This window comes from Coregonus lavaretus, assembly GCF_964263955.1.
Source record: "Coregonus lavaretus genome assembly, contig: HAP1_SCAFFOLD_268, whole genome shotgun sequence".
Classification (NCBI taxonomy): domain Eukaryota; kingdom Metazoa; phylum Chordata; class Actinopteri; order Salmoniformes; family Salmonidae; genus Coregonus; species Coregonus lavaretus.
Genome location: NW_028166048.1, coordinates 344,710 through 363,466, shown reverse-complemented (window position 1 = coordinate 363,466; position 18,757 = coordinate 344,710). Strand labels below are relative to the sequence as shown.

Here is an 18,757-nt window from a genome sequence, read left to right as displayed (position 1 = left end):
TTCTGTAGAACAACATGCCAGGTGAGACTGATTCTGTAGAACAACATGCCAGGTGAGACTGATTCTGTAGAACAACATGCCAGGTGAGCCTGATTCTGTAGAACAACATGCCAGGTGAGGCTGATTCTGTAGAACAACATGCCAGGTGATTCTGTAGAACAACATGCCAGGTCAGGGTGATTCTGTAGAACAACATGCCAGGTCAGGGTGATTCTGTAGAACAACATGCCAGGTCAGGGTGATTCTGTAGAACAACATGCCAGGTCAGGGTGATTCTGTAGAACAACATGCCAGGTGAGACTGATTCTGTAGAACAACATGCCAGGTGAGACTGATTCTGTAGAACAACATGCCAGGTGGTTATGTAGAACAACATGCCAGGTCAGACTGATTCTGTAGAACAACATGCCAGGTGAGACTGATTCTGTAGAACAACATGCCAGGTGAGACTGATTCTGTAGAACAACATGCCAGGTAGGGCTGATTCTGTAGAACAACATGCCAGGTGATTATGTAGAACAACATGCCAGGTCAGACTGATTCTGTAGAACAACATGCCAGGTGAGACTGATTCTGTAGAACAACATGCCAGGTGAGACTGATTCTGTAGAACAACATGCCAGGTAGGGCTGATTCTGTAGAACAACATGCCAGGTGATTATGTAGAACAACATGCCAGGTGAGACTGATTCTGTAGAACAACATGCCAGGTGAGACTGATTATGTAGAGCAACATGCCAGGTGAGACTGATTCTGTAGAACAACATGCCAGGTGAGACTGATTCTGTAGAACAACATGCCAGGTGAGACTGATTCTGTAGAACAACATGCCAGGTGAGACTGATTCTGTAGAACAACATGCCAGGTAAGACTGATTATGTAGAGCAACATGCCAGGTGAGACTGATTCTGTAGAACGACATGCCAGGTGCGACTGATTCTGTAGAACAACATGCCAGGTGCGACTGATTCTGTAGAACAACATGCCAGGTGCGACTGATTCTGTAGAGCAACATGCCAGGTGATTCTGTAGAACAACATGCCAGGTGCTTCTGTAGAACAACATGCCAGGTGATTCTGTAGAAGAACATGCCAGGTCATTCTGTAGAACAACATGCCAGGTGATTCTGTAGAACAACATGCCAGGTGAGACTGATTCTGTAGAGCAACATGCCAGGTGAGACTGATTCTGTAGAGCAACATGCCAGGTGCGACTGATTCTGTAGAACAACATGCCAGGTGAGACTGATTCTGTAGAACAACATGCCAGGTGAGACTGATTCTGTAGAACAACATGCCAGGTGAGACTGATTCTGTAGAACAACATGCCAGGTGAGACTGATTATGTAGAACAACATGCCAGGTGAGACTGATTCTGTAGAACAACATGCCAGGTGAGACTGATTCTGTAGAGCAACATGCCAGGTTATTCTGTAGAACAACATGCCAGGTGATTCTGTAGAACAACATGCCAGGTCATTCTGTAGAACAACATGCCAGGTGATTCTGTAGAACAACATGCCAGGTGAGACTGATTCTGTAGAACAACATGCCAGGTGAGACTGATTCTGTAGAACAACATGCCAGGTGATACTGTAGAACAACATGCCAGGTGATTCTGTAGAACAACATGCCAGGTGAGACTGATTCTGTAGAGCAACATGCCAGGTGATTCTGTAGAACAACATGCCAGGTCAGACTGATTCTGTAGAACAACATGCCAGGTGAGACTGATTCTGTAGAACAACATGCCAGGTGAGACTGATTATGTAGAGCAACATGCCAGGTGATTCTGTAGAACAACATGCCAGGTGATTCTGTAGAACAACATGCCAGGTGATTCTGTAGAACAACATGCCAGGTGAGACTGATTCTGTAGAACAACATGCCAGGTGAGACTGATTCTGTAGAACAACATGCCAGGTGAGACTGATTCTGTAGAACAACATGCCAGGTGATACTGTAGAACAACATGCCAGGTGATTCTGTAGAACAACATGCCAGGTGATTCTGTAGAACAACATGCCAGGTGAGACTGATTCTGTAGAACAACATGCCAGGTGAGACTGATTCTGTAGAGCAACATGCCAGGTGATTCTGTAGAACAACATGCCAGGTGATTCTGTAGAACAACATGCCAGGTGAGACTGATTCTGTAGAACAACATGCCAGGTGATACTGTAGAACAACATGCCAGGTGATTCTGTAGAACAACATGCCAGGTGATTCTGTAGAACAACATGCCAGGTCAGACTGATTCTGTAGAACAACATGCCAGGTGAGACTGATTCTGTAGAACAACATGCCAGGTGAGACTGATTCTGTAGAACAACATGCCAGGTCAGACTGATTCTGTAGAACAACATGCCAGGTGATTCTGTAGAACAACATGCCAGGTCATTCTGTAGAACAACATGCCAGGTGATTCTGTAGAACAACATGCCAGGTGAGACTGATTCTGTAGAGCAACATGCCAGGTGATTCTGTAGAACAACATGCCAGGTGATTCTGTAGAACAACATGCCAGGTGAGACTGATTCTGTAGAACAACATGCCAGGTGATACTGTAGAACAACATGCCAGGTGATTCTGTAGAACAACATGCCAGGTGATTCTGTAGAACAACATGCCAGGTCAGACTGATTCTGTAGAACAACATGCCAGGTGAGACTGATTCTGTAGAACAACATGCCAGGTGAGACTGATTCTGTAGAACAACATGCCAGGTCAGACTGATTCTGTAGAACAACATGCCAGGTGAGACTGATTCTGTAGAACAACATGCCAGGTGATACTGTAGAACAACATGCCAGGTGATTCTGTAGAACAACATGCCAGGTGCTTCTGTAGAACAACATGCCAGGTCATTCTGTAGAACAACATGCCAGGTGATTCTGTAGAACAGCATGCCAGGTGTGACTGATTCTCTAGAACAACATGCCAGGTGAGGCTGATTCTCTAGAACAACATGCCAGGTGAGACTGATTCTGTAGAACAACATGCCAGGTGAGGCTGATTCTCTAGAACAACATGCCAGGTGAGGCTGATTCTCTAGAACAACATGCCAGGTGAGGCTGATTCTGTAGAACAACATGCCAGGTGCTTCTGTAGAACAACATGCCAGGTGAGGCTGATTCTGTAGAACAACATGCCAGGTGCTTCTGTAGAACAACATGCCAGGTGAGGCTGATTCTCTAGAAGACTAACCAGCTTCACATTCCTGCCTGCAGCTCTCCTCCTTTGAAACCTGTAGGAAGGACCTGTTGAAACTTGAAAGCACTGGCAAGCACAGCTAAATATAGCTATGGTTTGCAATTTGTGAATCCTAGGTCACTATGATCACACAATCATATGAGCAATCTGATGCTACTGAATGTGGTGGTGCAGTAGTACAGGAAAATGTGGTCATGGAATATCCTTGGCCCTAGTTAATAGACACTAACTGTATCTGTGTGTTCAGGATGTGTGAGGTGCAGAGGTATCTGCTGCGGGTGCAGGCTGAGGATGGTAGTCTGGCGGAACGTGTTGCTGAGGTGACGGAGGGGAACCGGCTGTTGAAACGGGAGTACGACTCTTTGCTGGAGCGGCACCATGATATGGACCAGACCTTCAGAGAGGAGAAGCTCAGGGGTCAGGAACTGCTTGAGGAACTTGTCCGGGGGAAGCAGCACGCAGCCGTCAGGATGAACAGCCGCAACGAGAGACGAGTCAGGTGAGATCAACCCTAACCCTGACCCTGCTGGGGGTCAAAGAGAGACGGGTCAGGTGAGATCAACCCTAACCCTGACCCTGCTGGGGGTCAAAGAGAGACGGGTCAGGTGAGATCAACCCTAACCCTGACCCTGCTGGGGGTCAAAGAGAGACGGGTCAGGTGAGATCAACCCTAACCCTGACCCTGCTGGGGGTCAAAGAGAGACGGGTCAGGTGAGATCAACCCTAACCCTGACCCTGCTGGGGGGTCAAAGAGAGACGGGTCAGGTGAGCTGCTTCCTGGGGTCAAAGTTCAGGGCCCTGAGTTTTTCCTGAAGAGTGGTGGGGGGGGAATATGCATATCAAAGGCTGACCGTGTACAGACTTACATTTCCTGACCATTTGATCTCACTCAAAAACTTTGGGCCCTAATTAAAGTCTACAGGTTATAACTATACTGATTTTACTGAGTTACAATTCATATAAGGAAATCAGTCAAGGAATTGAAATAAATGAATATGGCCCTAATCTATGGATTTCACATGACTGGGCAGGGGCACAGCCATGGGTGGGCCTGGGAGGGCATAGGCCCACCTGTCACGCCCTGGCTCTGGGGACTCTAGTATGTTGAGCCAGGGTGTGAGTTTTCATGTGTGTTGGTTCTAGTTGTTGTATATCTATGTTGGCCAGGGTGGCTCCCAATCGGAGACGGCTGTAGCTCGTTGTCTCTGATTGGGAGTCATACTTAGGTAGCCGTTAGGCATTCATTCATTGTGGTTTCTTGTTCCGTGTTGGTTTGTGTATGTAACCAGGGACGTCACGTTTTCGTTTTGTTGTTTTGATCGTGTGATCATTATATAAATAAATATGTTCGCATTCAACGCTGCGCCTTGGTCCTCCTCTCTCACCGACGAGCGTGACACCACCCACTGGGGAGCCCAGCCAATCAGAATGAGTTTTTCCCCACAAAAGGGCTTTATTACGAACAGAAATACTCCTCAGTTTCATCAGCTGGTCTGGTCTCCGATGAGCCCGCAGGTAAAGAAGCCGGATGTAGAGGTCCTGGGCTGGTGTGGTTACATGTGGTCTGCGGTTGTGAGCCGGGTGGACGTACTGCCAAATTCTCTAAAACGACGTTGGAGGTGGCTTATGGTAGAGAAATTAACATTTAATTATCTGGCAACAGCTCTGGTGGACATTCCCGCAGTCAGCATGCCAATTGCACACTCCCTCAAAACCTGAGACATCTGTGGCATTGTGTTGTGTGACGAAACTGCACATTTTAGAGTGGCCTTTTATTGTTCCCAGCACAAGGTGCACCTGTGTAATGATCATGCTGTTTAATCAGCTTCTTGATATGCCACACCTGTCAGGTGGATGGATTATCTTGACGAAGGAGAAATGCTCACTAACAGGGATGTAAACGAATTTGTGCACAAAACTTGAGAGAAATAAGCTTTTTGTGTGTATGGACAATGTCTGGGATCTTTTATTTCAGGTCATGAAACACGGGACCAACACTTTACATGTTGTGTTTATATTTTAGTTCAGTGTAGTCAAAGGCTATAGGTTATAACTAGTTAAAGGCCAGGTGAGGGGATACATAGGGAAACCTTACATAGTGGATAGGAGTACTTACTTGAGGGCAATCCAATCTGGATTAATTAGGACAATAAGATAAAAAAAACAAAGTGTCAATATTAAGACACCTAAAAAGGACAGAAATGTAAGACACACATTAAAGTGTTTAAGACTGAGATATTGCATTAAGGCAACTTTCCGTTTTTTGACAAGAGACTCCTTCAAGTGACTTGTTCATTAGCAACACTAGTCAGTCCACTTTATTCACAGGTTATAACTAGTTATAGACTATAGGTTATAACTAGTTAGACTATAGGTTATAACTAGTTAGACTATAGGTTATAACTAGTTAAAGACTATAGGTTATAACTAGTTAGACTATAGGTTATAACTAGTTATAGACTATAGGTTATAACTAGTTATAGACTATAGGTTATAATTAGTTAGACTATAGGTTATAACTAGTTAGACTATAGGTTATAACTAGTTAAAGACTATAGGTTATAACTAGTTAGACTATAGGTTATAACTAGTTATAGACTATAGGTTATAACTAGTTAAAGACTATAGGTTATAACTAGTTAAAGACTATAGGTTATAACTAGTTATAGACTATAGGTTATAACTAGTTAGACTATAGGTTATAACTAGTTAAAGACTATATGTTATAACTAGTTAAAGACTATAGGTTATAACTAGTTAAAGACTATAGGTTATAACTAGTTCGACTATAGGTTATAACTAGTTATAGACTATAGGTTATAACTAGTTAGACTATAGGTTATAACTAGTTAGACTATAGGTTATAACTAGTTAGACTATAGGTTATAACTAGTTATAGACTATAGGTTATAACTAGTTAAAGACTATAGGTTATAACTAGTTAAAGACTATAGGTTATAACTAGTTAAAGACTGTAGGTTATAACTAGTTATAGACTATAGGTTATAACTAGTTAGACTATAGGTTATAACTAGTTAGAATATAGGTTATAACTAGTTATAGACTATAGGTTATAACTAGTTATAGACTATAGGTTATAACTAGTTAGACTATAGGTTATAACTAGTTAGACTATAGGTTATAACTAGTTAAAGACTATAGGTTATAACTAGTTAGACTATAGGTTATAACTAGTTAAAGACTATAGGTTATAACTAGTTAAAGACTATAGGTTATAACTAGTTAAAGACTATAGGTTATAACTAGTTAAAGACTATAGGTTATAACTAGTTATAGACTATAGGTTATAACTAGTTATAGACTATAGGTTATAACTAGTTAGACTATAGGTTATAACTAGTTAGACTATAGGTTATAACTAGTTAGACTATAGGTTATAACTAGTTAGACTATAGGTTATAACTAGTTAAAGACTATATGTTATAACTAGTTAAAGACTATAGGTTATAACTAGTTATAGACTATAGGTTATAACTAGTTAAAGACTATAGGTTATAACTAGTTATAGACTATAGGTTATAACTAGTTAAAGACTATAGGTTATAACTAGTTAGACTATAGGTTATAACTAGTTAGACTATAGGTTATAACTAGTTATAGACTATAGGTTATAACTAGTTATAGACTATAGGTTATAACTAGTTATAGACTATAGGTTATAACTAGTTATAGACTATAGGTTATAACTAGTTATAGACTATAGGTTATAACTAGTTATAGACTATAGGTTATAACTAGTTATAGACTATAGGTTATAACTAGTTAAAGACTATAGGTTATAACTTGCCCTCGTCAAGTCACGTGCAGGAAAAACTCCAGGCCCTATGAAGCATTAATGAATGTATTCAGAGTGAGTTGTTTCTGTAATGTTGTTGTCATTCCTTTCAACTGTCAACCCCACAGAGCCAGAGAGGCAAGTCTTCAGAAGGAACTGGAGACCGCTGGGAAGGTGAAGGTGACAATCGATGTGTAAGTAACTAGATTATATAGCCTACGTCGATGTTTAAGTAACTAGATTATATAGCCTACGTCGATGTGTAAGTGTAATCAAACTCTTTAGTTTAGATTGTATAGTCCCATTGATGTGTAAGTAGCTCTCACTAGATTGAGAATAGGTTAACGTTTTCCCCTTGTATTGTAGTAGCTCATGTCCAGAGGGACACACAAAGCTAAAGGATAATAAAGTGTTGTGCTGTTTCCCTTCCAGCGGGTCTGTCAGTGCCCCCGCCTCCAGAGAAGCCTCCCCTAAGAGTGATCTGACAGAGAGACGGACCGCTAGAATGTTCAGGTAGATGAAGGCTGAGAGAAAGAACCACTAGAATGTTCTGGTAGATGAAGGCTGAGAGACGGACCACTAGAATGTTCTGGTAGATGAAGGCTGAGAGACGGACCACTAGAATGTTTTGGTAGAGGAAGGCTGAGAGAAAGAACCACTAGAATGTTCTGGTAGATGAAGGCTGAGAGACGGACCACTAGAATGTTCTGGTAGATGAAGGCTGAGAGACGGACCACTAGAATGTTCTGGTAGATGAAGGCTGAGAGACGGACCACTAGAATGTTCTGGTAGAGGAAGGCTGAGAGACGGACCACTAGAATGTTCTGGTAGATGAAGACTGAGAGACGGACCACTAGAATGTACTGGTAGAGGAAGGCTGAGAGACGGACCACTAGAATGTTCTGGTAGATGAAGACTGAGAGACGGACCACTAGAATGTTCTGGTAGAGGAAGACTGAGAAACGGACCACTAGAATGTTCTGGTAGAGGAAGACTGAGAAACGGACCACTAGAATGTTCTGGTAGAGGAAGAAATGACAGAAATCCCTCAAAGTTCACATGGCGTTTATGGGCCTTTCCTTCCCATGGAAGTAGACAAAAAACAAGATTCTTGTTGGAACTCATTGTCGGGGTATAGAGTTTTCAGATTCCAACTCAAAGTAACTTTCATTTTCAAAGTGTAATGTTCTAATGGTGAAATGTTTATTATATATATATATATATAAAATATATTTAAATATAAAAATAATGAAATGCATTTAAAGAATGCTTACACTGCATGATTAGTTCCAAAGCGATCTTCAGTCACTATGCTACAGATGTAGCTAGGATCTTCATTTGATCACTCTTTTCTTGCTGAGAATTTTCCTGCACCTCAGGAAATGCAAACGTGTAGTGTATTTGAGTTTTAAAAGTTTGTCATTTCCACTTTGAATATTTCAGACTTGATTTGCCCTAACGAACAATGTATCAACCCCTACAAAAATGTCCATTAATTATAATCCACATAATAATTCACATTTCCTGTTGCTGCAGGATTATTTTCCTGCTGTAGCAAACTGGCTCAGATTAAGATCCTACATCTGTAACATCACAATGCTAACTACATCACAATGCTTACTACATCTAAATTGATTAAACCATTCCTTCAAGTGTGTTTTAAAAGTTCTAAAAACTTCACTTAACTTTTTTTCCTAGGTCAGCCTCAGTAACATCCCCTCCCAGGATTCTAGATTCCATCAAAGAGCTTTTTGAGTGAGTTACATAGACAGAATAATATTAATGTTCTATGCTTCTATGGTTACATAGACAGAATAATATTAATGTTCTATGCTTCTATGGTTACATAGACAGAATAATATTAATGTTCTATGCTTCTATGGTTACATAGACAGAATACTATTAATGTTCTATGCTTCTATGGTTACATAGACAGAATAATATTAATGTTCTATGGTTACATAGACAGAATAATATTAATGTTGTTAAACACATAGATATTCATCATAACTATAGGTTGAAGAAACGTTCAAAGTTCTTGAAATTTTCCATATTGACTGACCTTTATGTCTTAAAGTAATGATGGACTGTCATTTCTCTTTGCTTATTTGAGCTGTTCTTGCCATAATATGGACTTGGTCTTTTACCAAATAGGGCTATCTTCTGTATATCCCCCTACCTTGTCACAACACAACTGATTGGCTCAAACGCATTAAGAAGGAAAGAAATTCCACAAATTAACTTTTAACAAGGCACACCTGTTAATTGAAATGCATTCCAGGTGATACCTCATGAAGCTGGTTGAGGGAATGCCAAGAGTGTGCAGAGCTGTCATCAAGGCAACGGGTGGCTACTTTGAAGAATCTCAAATATAAAATCTAATTTGATTTGTTTAACACTTTTTTTTGGTTACTACATGATTCCATATGTGTCAGTTCATAGTTTTGACGTCTTCACTATTATTCTACAATGTAGAAAATAGTAAAAAAAATATAAAGAAAAACCCTGGAATGAGTAGGTGTGTCCAAACTTTTGACTGGTACTGTAGATGTTTGGCACTTGCCTCACATAGTCCTGACATTAATCTGCTAATGTTAACTCTCACTCAGCTCAATCACAAAGAAACCCCACTTCTCCCACTCATGCACGTTGATGATGAAGTCTTCCCTAACCCTATTTCCTTCATAGTGTACGTATTAGGTTAGGGTTAACACGCAACAACCACGGCACTTTATTTACACACTACTCCTTGATGATTTATGCTAACCAACATTACAACTCAGTTTACAGCCAGATGGCAGATATGTAGACACATAATCTGCTTATTTCTTAGTCTAATCATACAGTATGTGTGCCTATAACCCACAGATCTGCAGGTGTGCATCATACCGTTATATTTCAGACAGACGGACAGACAGACGGACAGACAGACAGACAGACAGACAGACGGACACAGACGGACACAGACGGACAGACGGACAGACAGACAGACGGACACAGTCAGACAGACAGACGGACACAGTCAGACGGATCATGATATTTTATCAGGAAAACCCCTGGCCCTAGTTTTACTGTACATTTAGAAAGATTTTTACTAGGAAAAATCAAGGGCCTATATCCTACAATAAATGAATGACTTGGACTGAAATAGGTTCCGGTACTCATTTTGGGTGCCGGTACTGTTTAGGTGCAGGAGCTCCACAATATTTTTGAACTAATATTCTATAAGAGGAACAGGAGCTCAAGTAGAAGAACATTTGAGGTGCCGGTACTCAGCTCCAGTGACCTCCTGCCCAACAAGTCGAGCACTGCGAAAAGTATAGGGCCCAGATTTTTTTTTCCTGGTAGGGCCGCTTGGTTAGGAAAAACTCCTGCCGCTAACTGAGTTCTGTTGTGTTTCTAAGCAGAAAGAAGCGTCGGGGGAACTCGTTGTGTCTGAGTCTGAAGGAGGACCTGTATGTTCCTGTAGGGATCTGTCTGGCTGCCAGGGTCCCTGCTAGGGCCCTGCATGTCCTGGTAAGACCTAAAGCCTAACCTTAACCCTAACCCTGCATGTCCTGGTAAGACCTAAAGCCTAACCTTAACCCTAACCCTGCATGTCCTGGTAAGACCTAAAGCCTAACCTTAACCCTAACCCTGCATGTCCTGGTAAGACCTAAAGCCTAACCTTAACCCTAACCCTGCATGTCCTGGTAAGACCTAAAGCCTAACCTTAACCCTAACCCTGCATGTCTTGGGAAGACCTAAAGCCTAACCTTAACCCTGCATGTCTTGGTAAGACCTTAAATATGCACTGTCGAACTTTTTGTATAATTTCAGCCTGTCGTTTTTAAAGGAGCGCTCACAAGCCAAAAGTGGTCCCTCGAAAACTGCACACTACGTCACATATGTTCAGATCGCGCTCTCTCTCTCTCTCTGCTGTGTCCACTGAGCCGTTGGGCCCGCCCTGCAACCTCATTGGATAACGCTGGGCAGGCCTCTTGGTAGCTGTCACTCAAATGGGCGATGGGCTCTCTCCACCATACCTGTCTCTCTCTCCCCACCATACCGGTCTCTCTCTCTCCACCATACCTGTCTCTCTCTCTCCACCATACCTGTCTCTCCCTCTCCACCATACCTGTCTCTCTCTCTCTCTCACCATACCTGTCTCTCTCTCTCCGCCATACCTGTCGCTCTCTCCATCATACCTGTCTCTCTCTCTCCACCATACCTGTCTCTCTCTCTCCACCATACCTGTCTCTCTCTCCACCATACCTGTCTCTCTCTCTCCACCATACCTGTCTCTCTCTCTCCACCATACCTGTCACTCTCTCCATCATACCTATCACTCTCTCACCATACCTGTCTCACTCTCTCCACCATACTTGTCTCTCTCTCTCCACCATACCTGTCTCTCTCTCTCCACCATACCTGTCGCTCTCTCCATCATACCTATCACTCTCTCACCATACCTGTCTCTCTCTCTCCACCATACCTGTCTCTCTCTCTCCACCATACTTGTCTCTCTCTCTCCACCATACCTGTCTCTCTCTCTCCACCATACCTGTCTCTCTCTCACTATACCTGTCTCTCTCTCTCTCAACATACCTGTCTCTCTCTACCATATCTGTCTCTCTCTCTCCACCATACCAGTCTCTCTCTCTCAACCATACCTGTATCTCTCTCTCACCATACCTGTCTCTCTCTCACCATACCTGTCTCTCTCTCCATCATACCTGTCTCTCTCACCATCAAGCCTGTCTCTCTCTCACATACCTGTGTCTCTCTCTCCACCATACCTGTCTCTCTCTCCATCATACCTGTCTCGCTCTCTCACCATACCTGTCTCGCTCTCTCTCATCATACCTGTCTCGCTCTCTCTCATCATACCTGTCTCGCTCTCTCCATCATACCTGTCTCGCTCTCTCACCATACCTGTCTCGCTCTCTCACCATACCTGTCTCTCTCTCTCCACCATACCTGTCTCTCTCTCACTATACCTGTCTCTCTCTCCATCATACCTGTCTCTCTCTCTCCATCATACCTGTCACTCTCTCTCCATCATACCTGTCTCTGTCTCTCACCATACATGTCTCTCTCTCTCCATCATACCTGTCTCTGTCTCTCACCATACATGTCTCTCTCACCATACCTGTCTCTCTCTCATTATACCTCTCTCCCTCTCTCACCATACCTGTCTCTCTCTCTCTCTCTCTCTCACCATACCTGTCTCTCTCTCTCATCATACCTGTCTCTCTCTATCATACCTGTCTCTCTCTCTCACCATACATGTCTCTCTCTCACCATACATGTCTCTCTCTCACCATACCTGTCTCTCTCTCTCCATCATACCTGTCTCGCTCTCTCTCTCTCACCATACCTGTCTCGCTCTCTCCACCATACCTGTCTCTCTCTCGCTCTCCACCATACCTGTCTCTCTCACCATACCTGTCTCTCTCTCTCTCTCTCACCATACCTGTCTCTCTCTCTCTCTCTCTCTCTCTCTCTCTCTCTCTCTCTGTCTACCATACCTGTCTCTCTCTCTCTCTCACCATACCTGTCTCTGTCTCTCTCATCATACCTGTCTCTCACTCTCTCACCATACCTGTCTCTCTCTTCATCATACCTGTCTCCCTCTCTCTCACCATACTTGTCTCTCTCTCTCCATTATACCTGTCTCTCTCTTTCTCCATTATACCTGTCTCTCGCTTTCTCCATCATACCTGTGTCTCTCTCTCTCCATCATACCTGTGTCTCTCTCTCCACCATACCTGTCTCTCTCTCTCCACCATACCTGTCTCTCTCTCTCCATCATACCTGTCTCTCTCTCTCCACCATACCTGTCTCTCTCTCTCCACCATACCTGTCTCTCTCTCCAAGTGACTGAGTCCATTGTATCAGGGCAGGGACACATTAGGACAGACGCATATCAGTCCATTGTATCTGGGCAGGGCCACATTAGGAACTATTCAGGCCCTTGTTATTACCATGTAAATAGAGGTGGTGGAAGGATACAGGAAGCCCCTGGTGAGCGGTTAGCCTGTCCTGATCCGTGCTCTCTGAGAGGACAGAGGTCCTCTGTGTGTTCTAAACAGTCTCCTCTCTGTCACACACAGCAGCTCTGTTACTGGGACTCTCTGTCGCTGCTCAGGGACATTTTCACTGAATGGCCAGGCCCACGCAGCCACAGAGGAACTAGCATGATCCGCTCGCCCAAGGAAGATGCCCTCCGCTTCCTGCCCCCCCCCTCCCACGTCCCTTCCTACCACTTCCTTATTTGGAGAAGTGTCATATAGTCAGTGTGATCTGCATTAACTCTGTGCTGTGGCTCTCTGCTCATTCTCCATTAGATTTAGCCACTCTACAGGTATCTCGTTTTGGTGTGTCTCACTCAGGAAATGGGGCCTATTTAACTGTCTGTTTCCATATCATATCACAGTGACCGCGGTTGTTTTGTGAGACTGCGTGTTGTTTTTGTTTGCAGGGTAATGTCACATCACAGTGACCGCGGTTGTTTTGTGAGACTGCGTGTTGGTTTTGTTTGCAGGGTAATGTCACATCACAGTGACCGCGGTTGTTTTGTGAGACTGCGTGTTGGTTTTGTTTGCAGGGTAATGTCACATCACAGTGACCGCGGTTGTTTTGTGAGACTGCGTGTTGGTTTTGTTTGCAGGGTAATGTCACATCACAGTGACCGCGGTTGTTTTGTGAGACTGCGTGTTGGTTTTGTTTGCAGGGTAATGTCACATCACAGTGACCGCGGTTGTTTTGTGAGACTGCGTGTTGGTTTTGTTTGCAGGGTAATGTCACATCACAGTGACCGCGGTTGTTTTGTGAGACTGCGTGTTGTTTTTGTTTGCAGGGTAATGTCACATCACAGTGACCGCGGTTGTTTTGTGAGACTGCGTGTTGGTTTTGTTTGCAGGGTAATGTCACATCACAGTGACCGCGGTTGTTTTGTGAGACTGCGTGTTGGTTTTGTTTGCAGGGTAATGTCACATCACAGTGACCGCGGTTGTTTTGTGAGACTGCGTGTTGGTTTTGTTTGCAGGGTAATGTCACATCACAGTGACCGCGGTTGTTTTGTGAGACTGCGTGTTGGTTTTGTTTGCAGGGTAATGTCACATCACAGTGACCGCGGTTGTTTTGTGAGACTGCGTGTTGTTTTTGTTTGCAGGGTAATGTCACATCACAGTGACCGCGGTTGTTTTGTGAGACTGCGTGTTGGTTTTGTTTGCAGGGTAATGTCACATCACAGTGACCGCGGTTGTTTTGTGAGACTGCGTGTTGTTTTTGTTTGCAGGGTAATGTCACATCACAGTGACCGCGGTTGTTTTGTGAGACTGCGTGTTGTTTTTGTTTGCAGGGTAATGTCACATCACAGTGACCGCGGTTGTTTTGTGAGACTGCGTGTTGGTTTTGTTTGCAGGGTAATGTCACATCACAGTGACCGCGGTTGTTTTGTGAGACTGCGTGTTGTTTTTGTTTGCAGGGTAATGTCACATCACAGTGACCGCGGTTGTTTTGTGAGACTGCGTGTTGGTTTTGTTTGCAGGGTAATGTCACATCACAGTGACCGCGGTTGTTTTGTGAGACTGCGTGTTGTTTTTGTTTGCAGGGTAATGTCACATCACAGTGACCGCGGTTGTTTTGTGAGACTGCGTGTTGTTTTTGTTTGCAGGGTAATGTCACATCACAGTGACCGCGGTTGTTTTGTGAGACTGCGTGTTGGTTTTGTTTGCAGGGTAATGTCACATCACAGTGACCGCGGTTGTTTTGTGAGACTGCGTGTTGGTTTTGTTTGCAGGGTAATGTCATATCACAGTGACCGCGGTTGTTTTGTGAGACTGCGTGTTGGTTTTGTTTGCAGGGTAATGTCATATCACAGTGACCGCGGTTGTTTTGTGAGACTGCGTGTTGGTTTTGTTTGCAGGGTAATGTCACATCACAGTGACCGCGGTTGTTTTGTGAGACTGCGTGTTGGTTTTGTTTGCAGGGTAATGTCACATCACAGTGACCGCGGTTGTTTTGTGAGACTGCGTGTTGGTTTTGTTTGCAGGGTAATGTCACATCACAGTGACCGCGGTTGTTTTGTGAGACTGCGTGTTGGTTTTGTTTGCAGGGTAATGTCACATCACAGTTTTTTTGTCCTCTGAGCCCAGTTTTTCCTAAAGTTATCTATCTGGATTTCACCTATCGGATAGGATTAAATACATAAAAATGTAATAAACAGAACAGACTAATAATTGACTTGAATGGGGACTCCCATTCTATTTTTTTATATTTCTAATGCATTTAATCCTGTCCAATAGCCAAAATCCAGATAACTTTTTTTATTTTTACTGGGCCCAGACCACATACAGTATGCTGTTGTTTAGGTTGTCATTCACACTCACTTTGATTTGAAGAAGTATGTTGTTTATATCTGCAGCATCAGAACACTCAAACTGAGACACATTTATTTTGTAACCTATTGATTTAAGTAAGGGATAATCAACAAGGGGCTATGCATTCTATGGGAAATAATGCACGGCATGGAAGGTGTGTGCCACGACGTGCTAACCTTGAGCTGGTAAGACAACTGGCCACCCCTCAGAGCCTGGTTCCTCTCTAGGTTTCTTCCTAGGTTCCTGCCTTTCTAGGGAGTTCAAACCCCCCCCAGAGCCTGGTTCCTCTCTAGGTTTCTTCCTAGGTTCCTGCCTTTCTAGGGAGTTCAAACCCCCCCCCCCAGAGCCTGGTTCCTCTCTAGGTTTCTTCATAGGTTCCTGCTTTCTAGGGAGTTTTTCCTAGCCACCGTGCTTCTACTTCTGCATTGCTTGCTGTTTGGGGTTTTAGGCTGGGTTTCTGTATAGCACTGCTCTTTCCATGACATAGACTGACCAGTCTACTGAATCCAGGTGAAAGTTATGATCCCTTATTGATGTCACCAGAATTTTTAAGCCTTGAGATAATTGAGACATGATGTGTATGTGTGCCATTTAGAGGGTGACTGAGCAAAACAACATTTGTCCCTTTTTGAACGGGGTATGGTTGTAGGTGCCAGGAGCACCAGTTAAAGTGTGTAAAGAACTGCAACGCTGCTGGGTTTTTCACGCTCAACAGTTTCCTGTGTGTATCAAGAATGGTCCACCACCCAAAGGACATCCAGCCAACTTGACACAACTGTGGGAAGCATAGAGTACCACTGTACGAATCATAATACCCATAAAACCTAGCGGTCAAACAGGGAAATGGTTCCAATCGTTTTTCCACCATTCATTCTTCCCATAGGGGTTTTTAGAAACCCTTAAAATAAGGGCTGTGTTTCATGTAGGCTTACCCTGGCGTCACGCTTTGATAACCATGTAAATCTCTCTAGGACAAGGTGATTTTTATCAATATATTTACCCCCCAAAAATGAAAGGCTAATTAGCTGGTAATGTGGCTATCATAAAGAACTACAAATGCCAAGATGAATGAGACTGACGAATCGAGGCAAAGGTAAGAATCTCCGGATTATCTATCTGTTAGCTAAATGTACACTGAAAAAAAATATAAACACAACATGTAAAGTGTTGGTCCCATGTTTCATGAGCTGAAATAAAAGATCCCAGAAATCTTCCATACGCACAACAAGCTTTTTTCCCTAAAATGTTCACAAATGTGTTTACACCCCTGTTAGTGAGCATTTCTCCTTTGCCAAGATAATCCATCCACCTGACAGGTGTGGCATATCAAGAAGCTGATTAAACAGCATGATCATTACACAGGTGCACCTTGTGCTGGGGACAATAAAAGGCCACTCTAAAATGTGCAGTTTCGTCACACAACACAATGCCACAGATGTCTCAGGTTTTGAGGGAGCTTGCAATTGGCATGCTGACTGCAGGAATGTCCACCAGAGCTGTTGCCAGATAAATAATGTTAATTTCTCTACCATAAATCCTCACAACCGCGGACCACGTGCAACCACGCCAGCCCAGGACCTCCACATCCTACTTCTTCACCTGCGGGATCGTCTGAGACCAGACACCCGGACAGCTCATGAAACTGTGGGTTTGAACAACCAAATAATTTCTGCAGAAACTGTCTCAGGGAAGCTCATCTGCGTGTTCGGCGTGCTCACCAGGGTCTTGACCTGACTGCAGTTCGGCGTCGTAACCGACTTCAGTGGGCAAATGCCCAATGGTGGCGGTGGGGTTATGGTATTGGCAGAGGCATAAGCTACAGACAACGAACACATTTGCATTTTATCGATGGCAGTTTGAATGCACAGAGATACTCTGACGAGATCCTGAGGCCCATTGTCGTGCCATTCATCCGCCGCCATCACCTCATGTTTCAGCATGATAATGCACAGCCCCATGTCGAAAGGATCTGTACACAATTCCTGGTAGCCATTGAAGAGGAGTGGGACAACATTCCACAGGCCACAATCAACAGCCTGATCAACTCTATGCGAAAGAGATGTCACGCTGCATGAGGCAAATGGTGGTCACACCAGATACTGACTGGTTTTCTGATTTACGCCCCTACCTTTTTTTTAAAGGTATCTGTGACCAACAGATGCATATCTGTATTCCCAGTCATCCATAGATTAGGGCCTAATTTATTTATTTCAATAGACCGATTTCCTTATATGAAGTGTAACTCAGTAAAATCTTTGAAATTGTTGCATGTTGCGTTGATATTTTTGTTCAGTGTAGTAATTAATTGATGTCCTGTGTGGCTCAGTTAGTAGAGCTTGGCGTTTGCAATGCAAGGGTTGTGGGTTCGATTCCCATGGGGGACCAGTACGAAAACGTTCACTACTGTATGTCGCTCTGGAGCGTCTGCTAAATAAATAAAATGTAAATAATTTGGGAAATTAAATTAATTAATATATTTTAAAGTCTGTCTTGTGCAAGTTCTAAATTGACACAATACCTGTTAGCAAAGGTGTCAGCTAGAGATGACGTGCAGAGCTTGCAGGGATTTGTAGTCTTGCATGATGTCTACTTTGATGCTAATTAGCATTTTTGAATCTGAGAGTAAATAGAGCGAATATATTGATAAGTCACCTTGTCCTAGAGAGATTTACATGGTTATCAAAACATCACCCCAGGGTAAACCTACATGAAACACAGCCCTTATTTTTAAGTGTTTCTAAAATCCCCTATGGGAAAAATGAATGGTGGAAAAATGATTGGAACCATTTCCCTGTTTGACCGCTAGGTTTTATGGGTATTATGACAACTGCACAGTGGGGCTCAATAGGAATCAACATGGGCCAGCTTCCCTATGGAACGCTTGTAGAGTCCATGCCCCAACTAACTGAGGCTGGTCTGAGGGCAAAAGGGGATGTAACTCAATATTAGGAAGGTGTTCCTAATGTTTTGTACACTCAGTGTATGTATCTCTGTGTTAATCTCTCCATCCAGGATGCCCATGAGTTGGGTATTAATGCAGTGAGGTTCAGCTCCAGTTGTAACCTGCTTGCTACTGGAGGGACAGACAGATCCATTAAACTGTGGGACGTTAAAGGAGGTATGGGAATGTTTGTGAAGAACTATGCATCACTAACCACCTTACAATACTGTACATAATGAATATGGGCAAATCTCAAATTATACCCATGTTCTCCATATAGGGCATCAAAAATACATTACTGCTGCTACTACTACTACTGCTACTACTACTACTACTATTACTACCACTACTACTACTACTACTACTATTAGTACCACTACTACTGCTACTACTATTACTACCACTACTACTGCTACTACTACTACTACCACTACTACCACTG

At 43.3% G+C, this 18,757-nt stretch overlaps 1 protein-coding gene across 4 annotated transcripts in view; it reads left to right on the top strand.

Annotated features, from left to right (window-relative positions):
• The window catches only part of LOC311115175 (protein Atg16l2-like), a 97,494-nt gene that overhangs the window by 24,860 nt on the left and 53,877 nt on the right, over nt 1–18,757 (top strand). For 2 of the 4 annotated variants that reach the window (XM_084190379.1, XM_084190381.1), the window contains exons 5-10: nt 3,460–3,711; nt 7,137–7,202; nt 7,441–7,521; nt 8,707–8,763; nt 10,416–10,524; nt 18,387–18,492. In XM_084190379.1, coding sequence (XP_084046505.1) covers nt 3,460–3,711; nt 7,137–7,202; nt 7,441–7,521; nt 8,707–8,763; nt 10,416–10,524; nt 18,387–18,492 — 671 coding nt within the window. Of the gene's footprint in view, nt 1–3,459; nt 3,712–7,136; nt 7,203–7,440; nt 7,522–8,706; nt 8,764–10,412; nt 10,525–18,386; nt 18,493–18,757 lie in introns of all 4 variants that reach the window. The other 2 variants (XM_084190378.1, XM_084190380.1) reach the window with 2 other exon arrangements.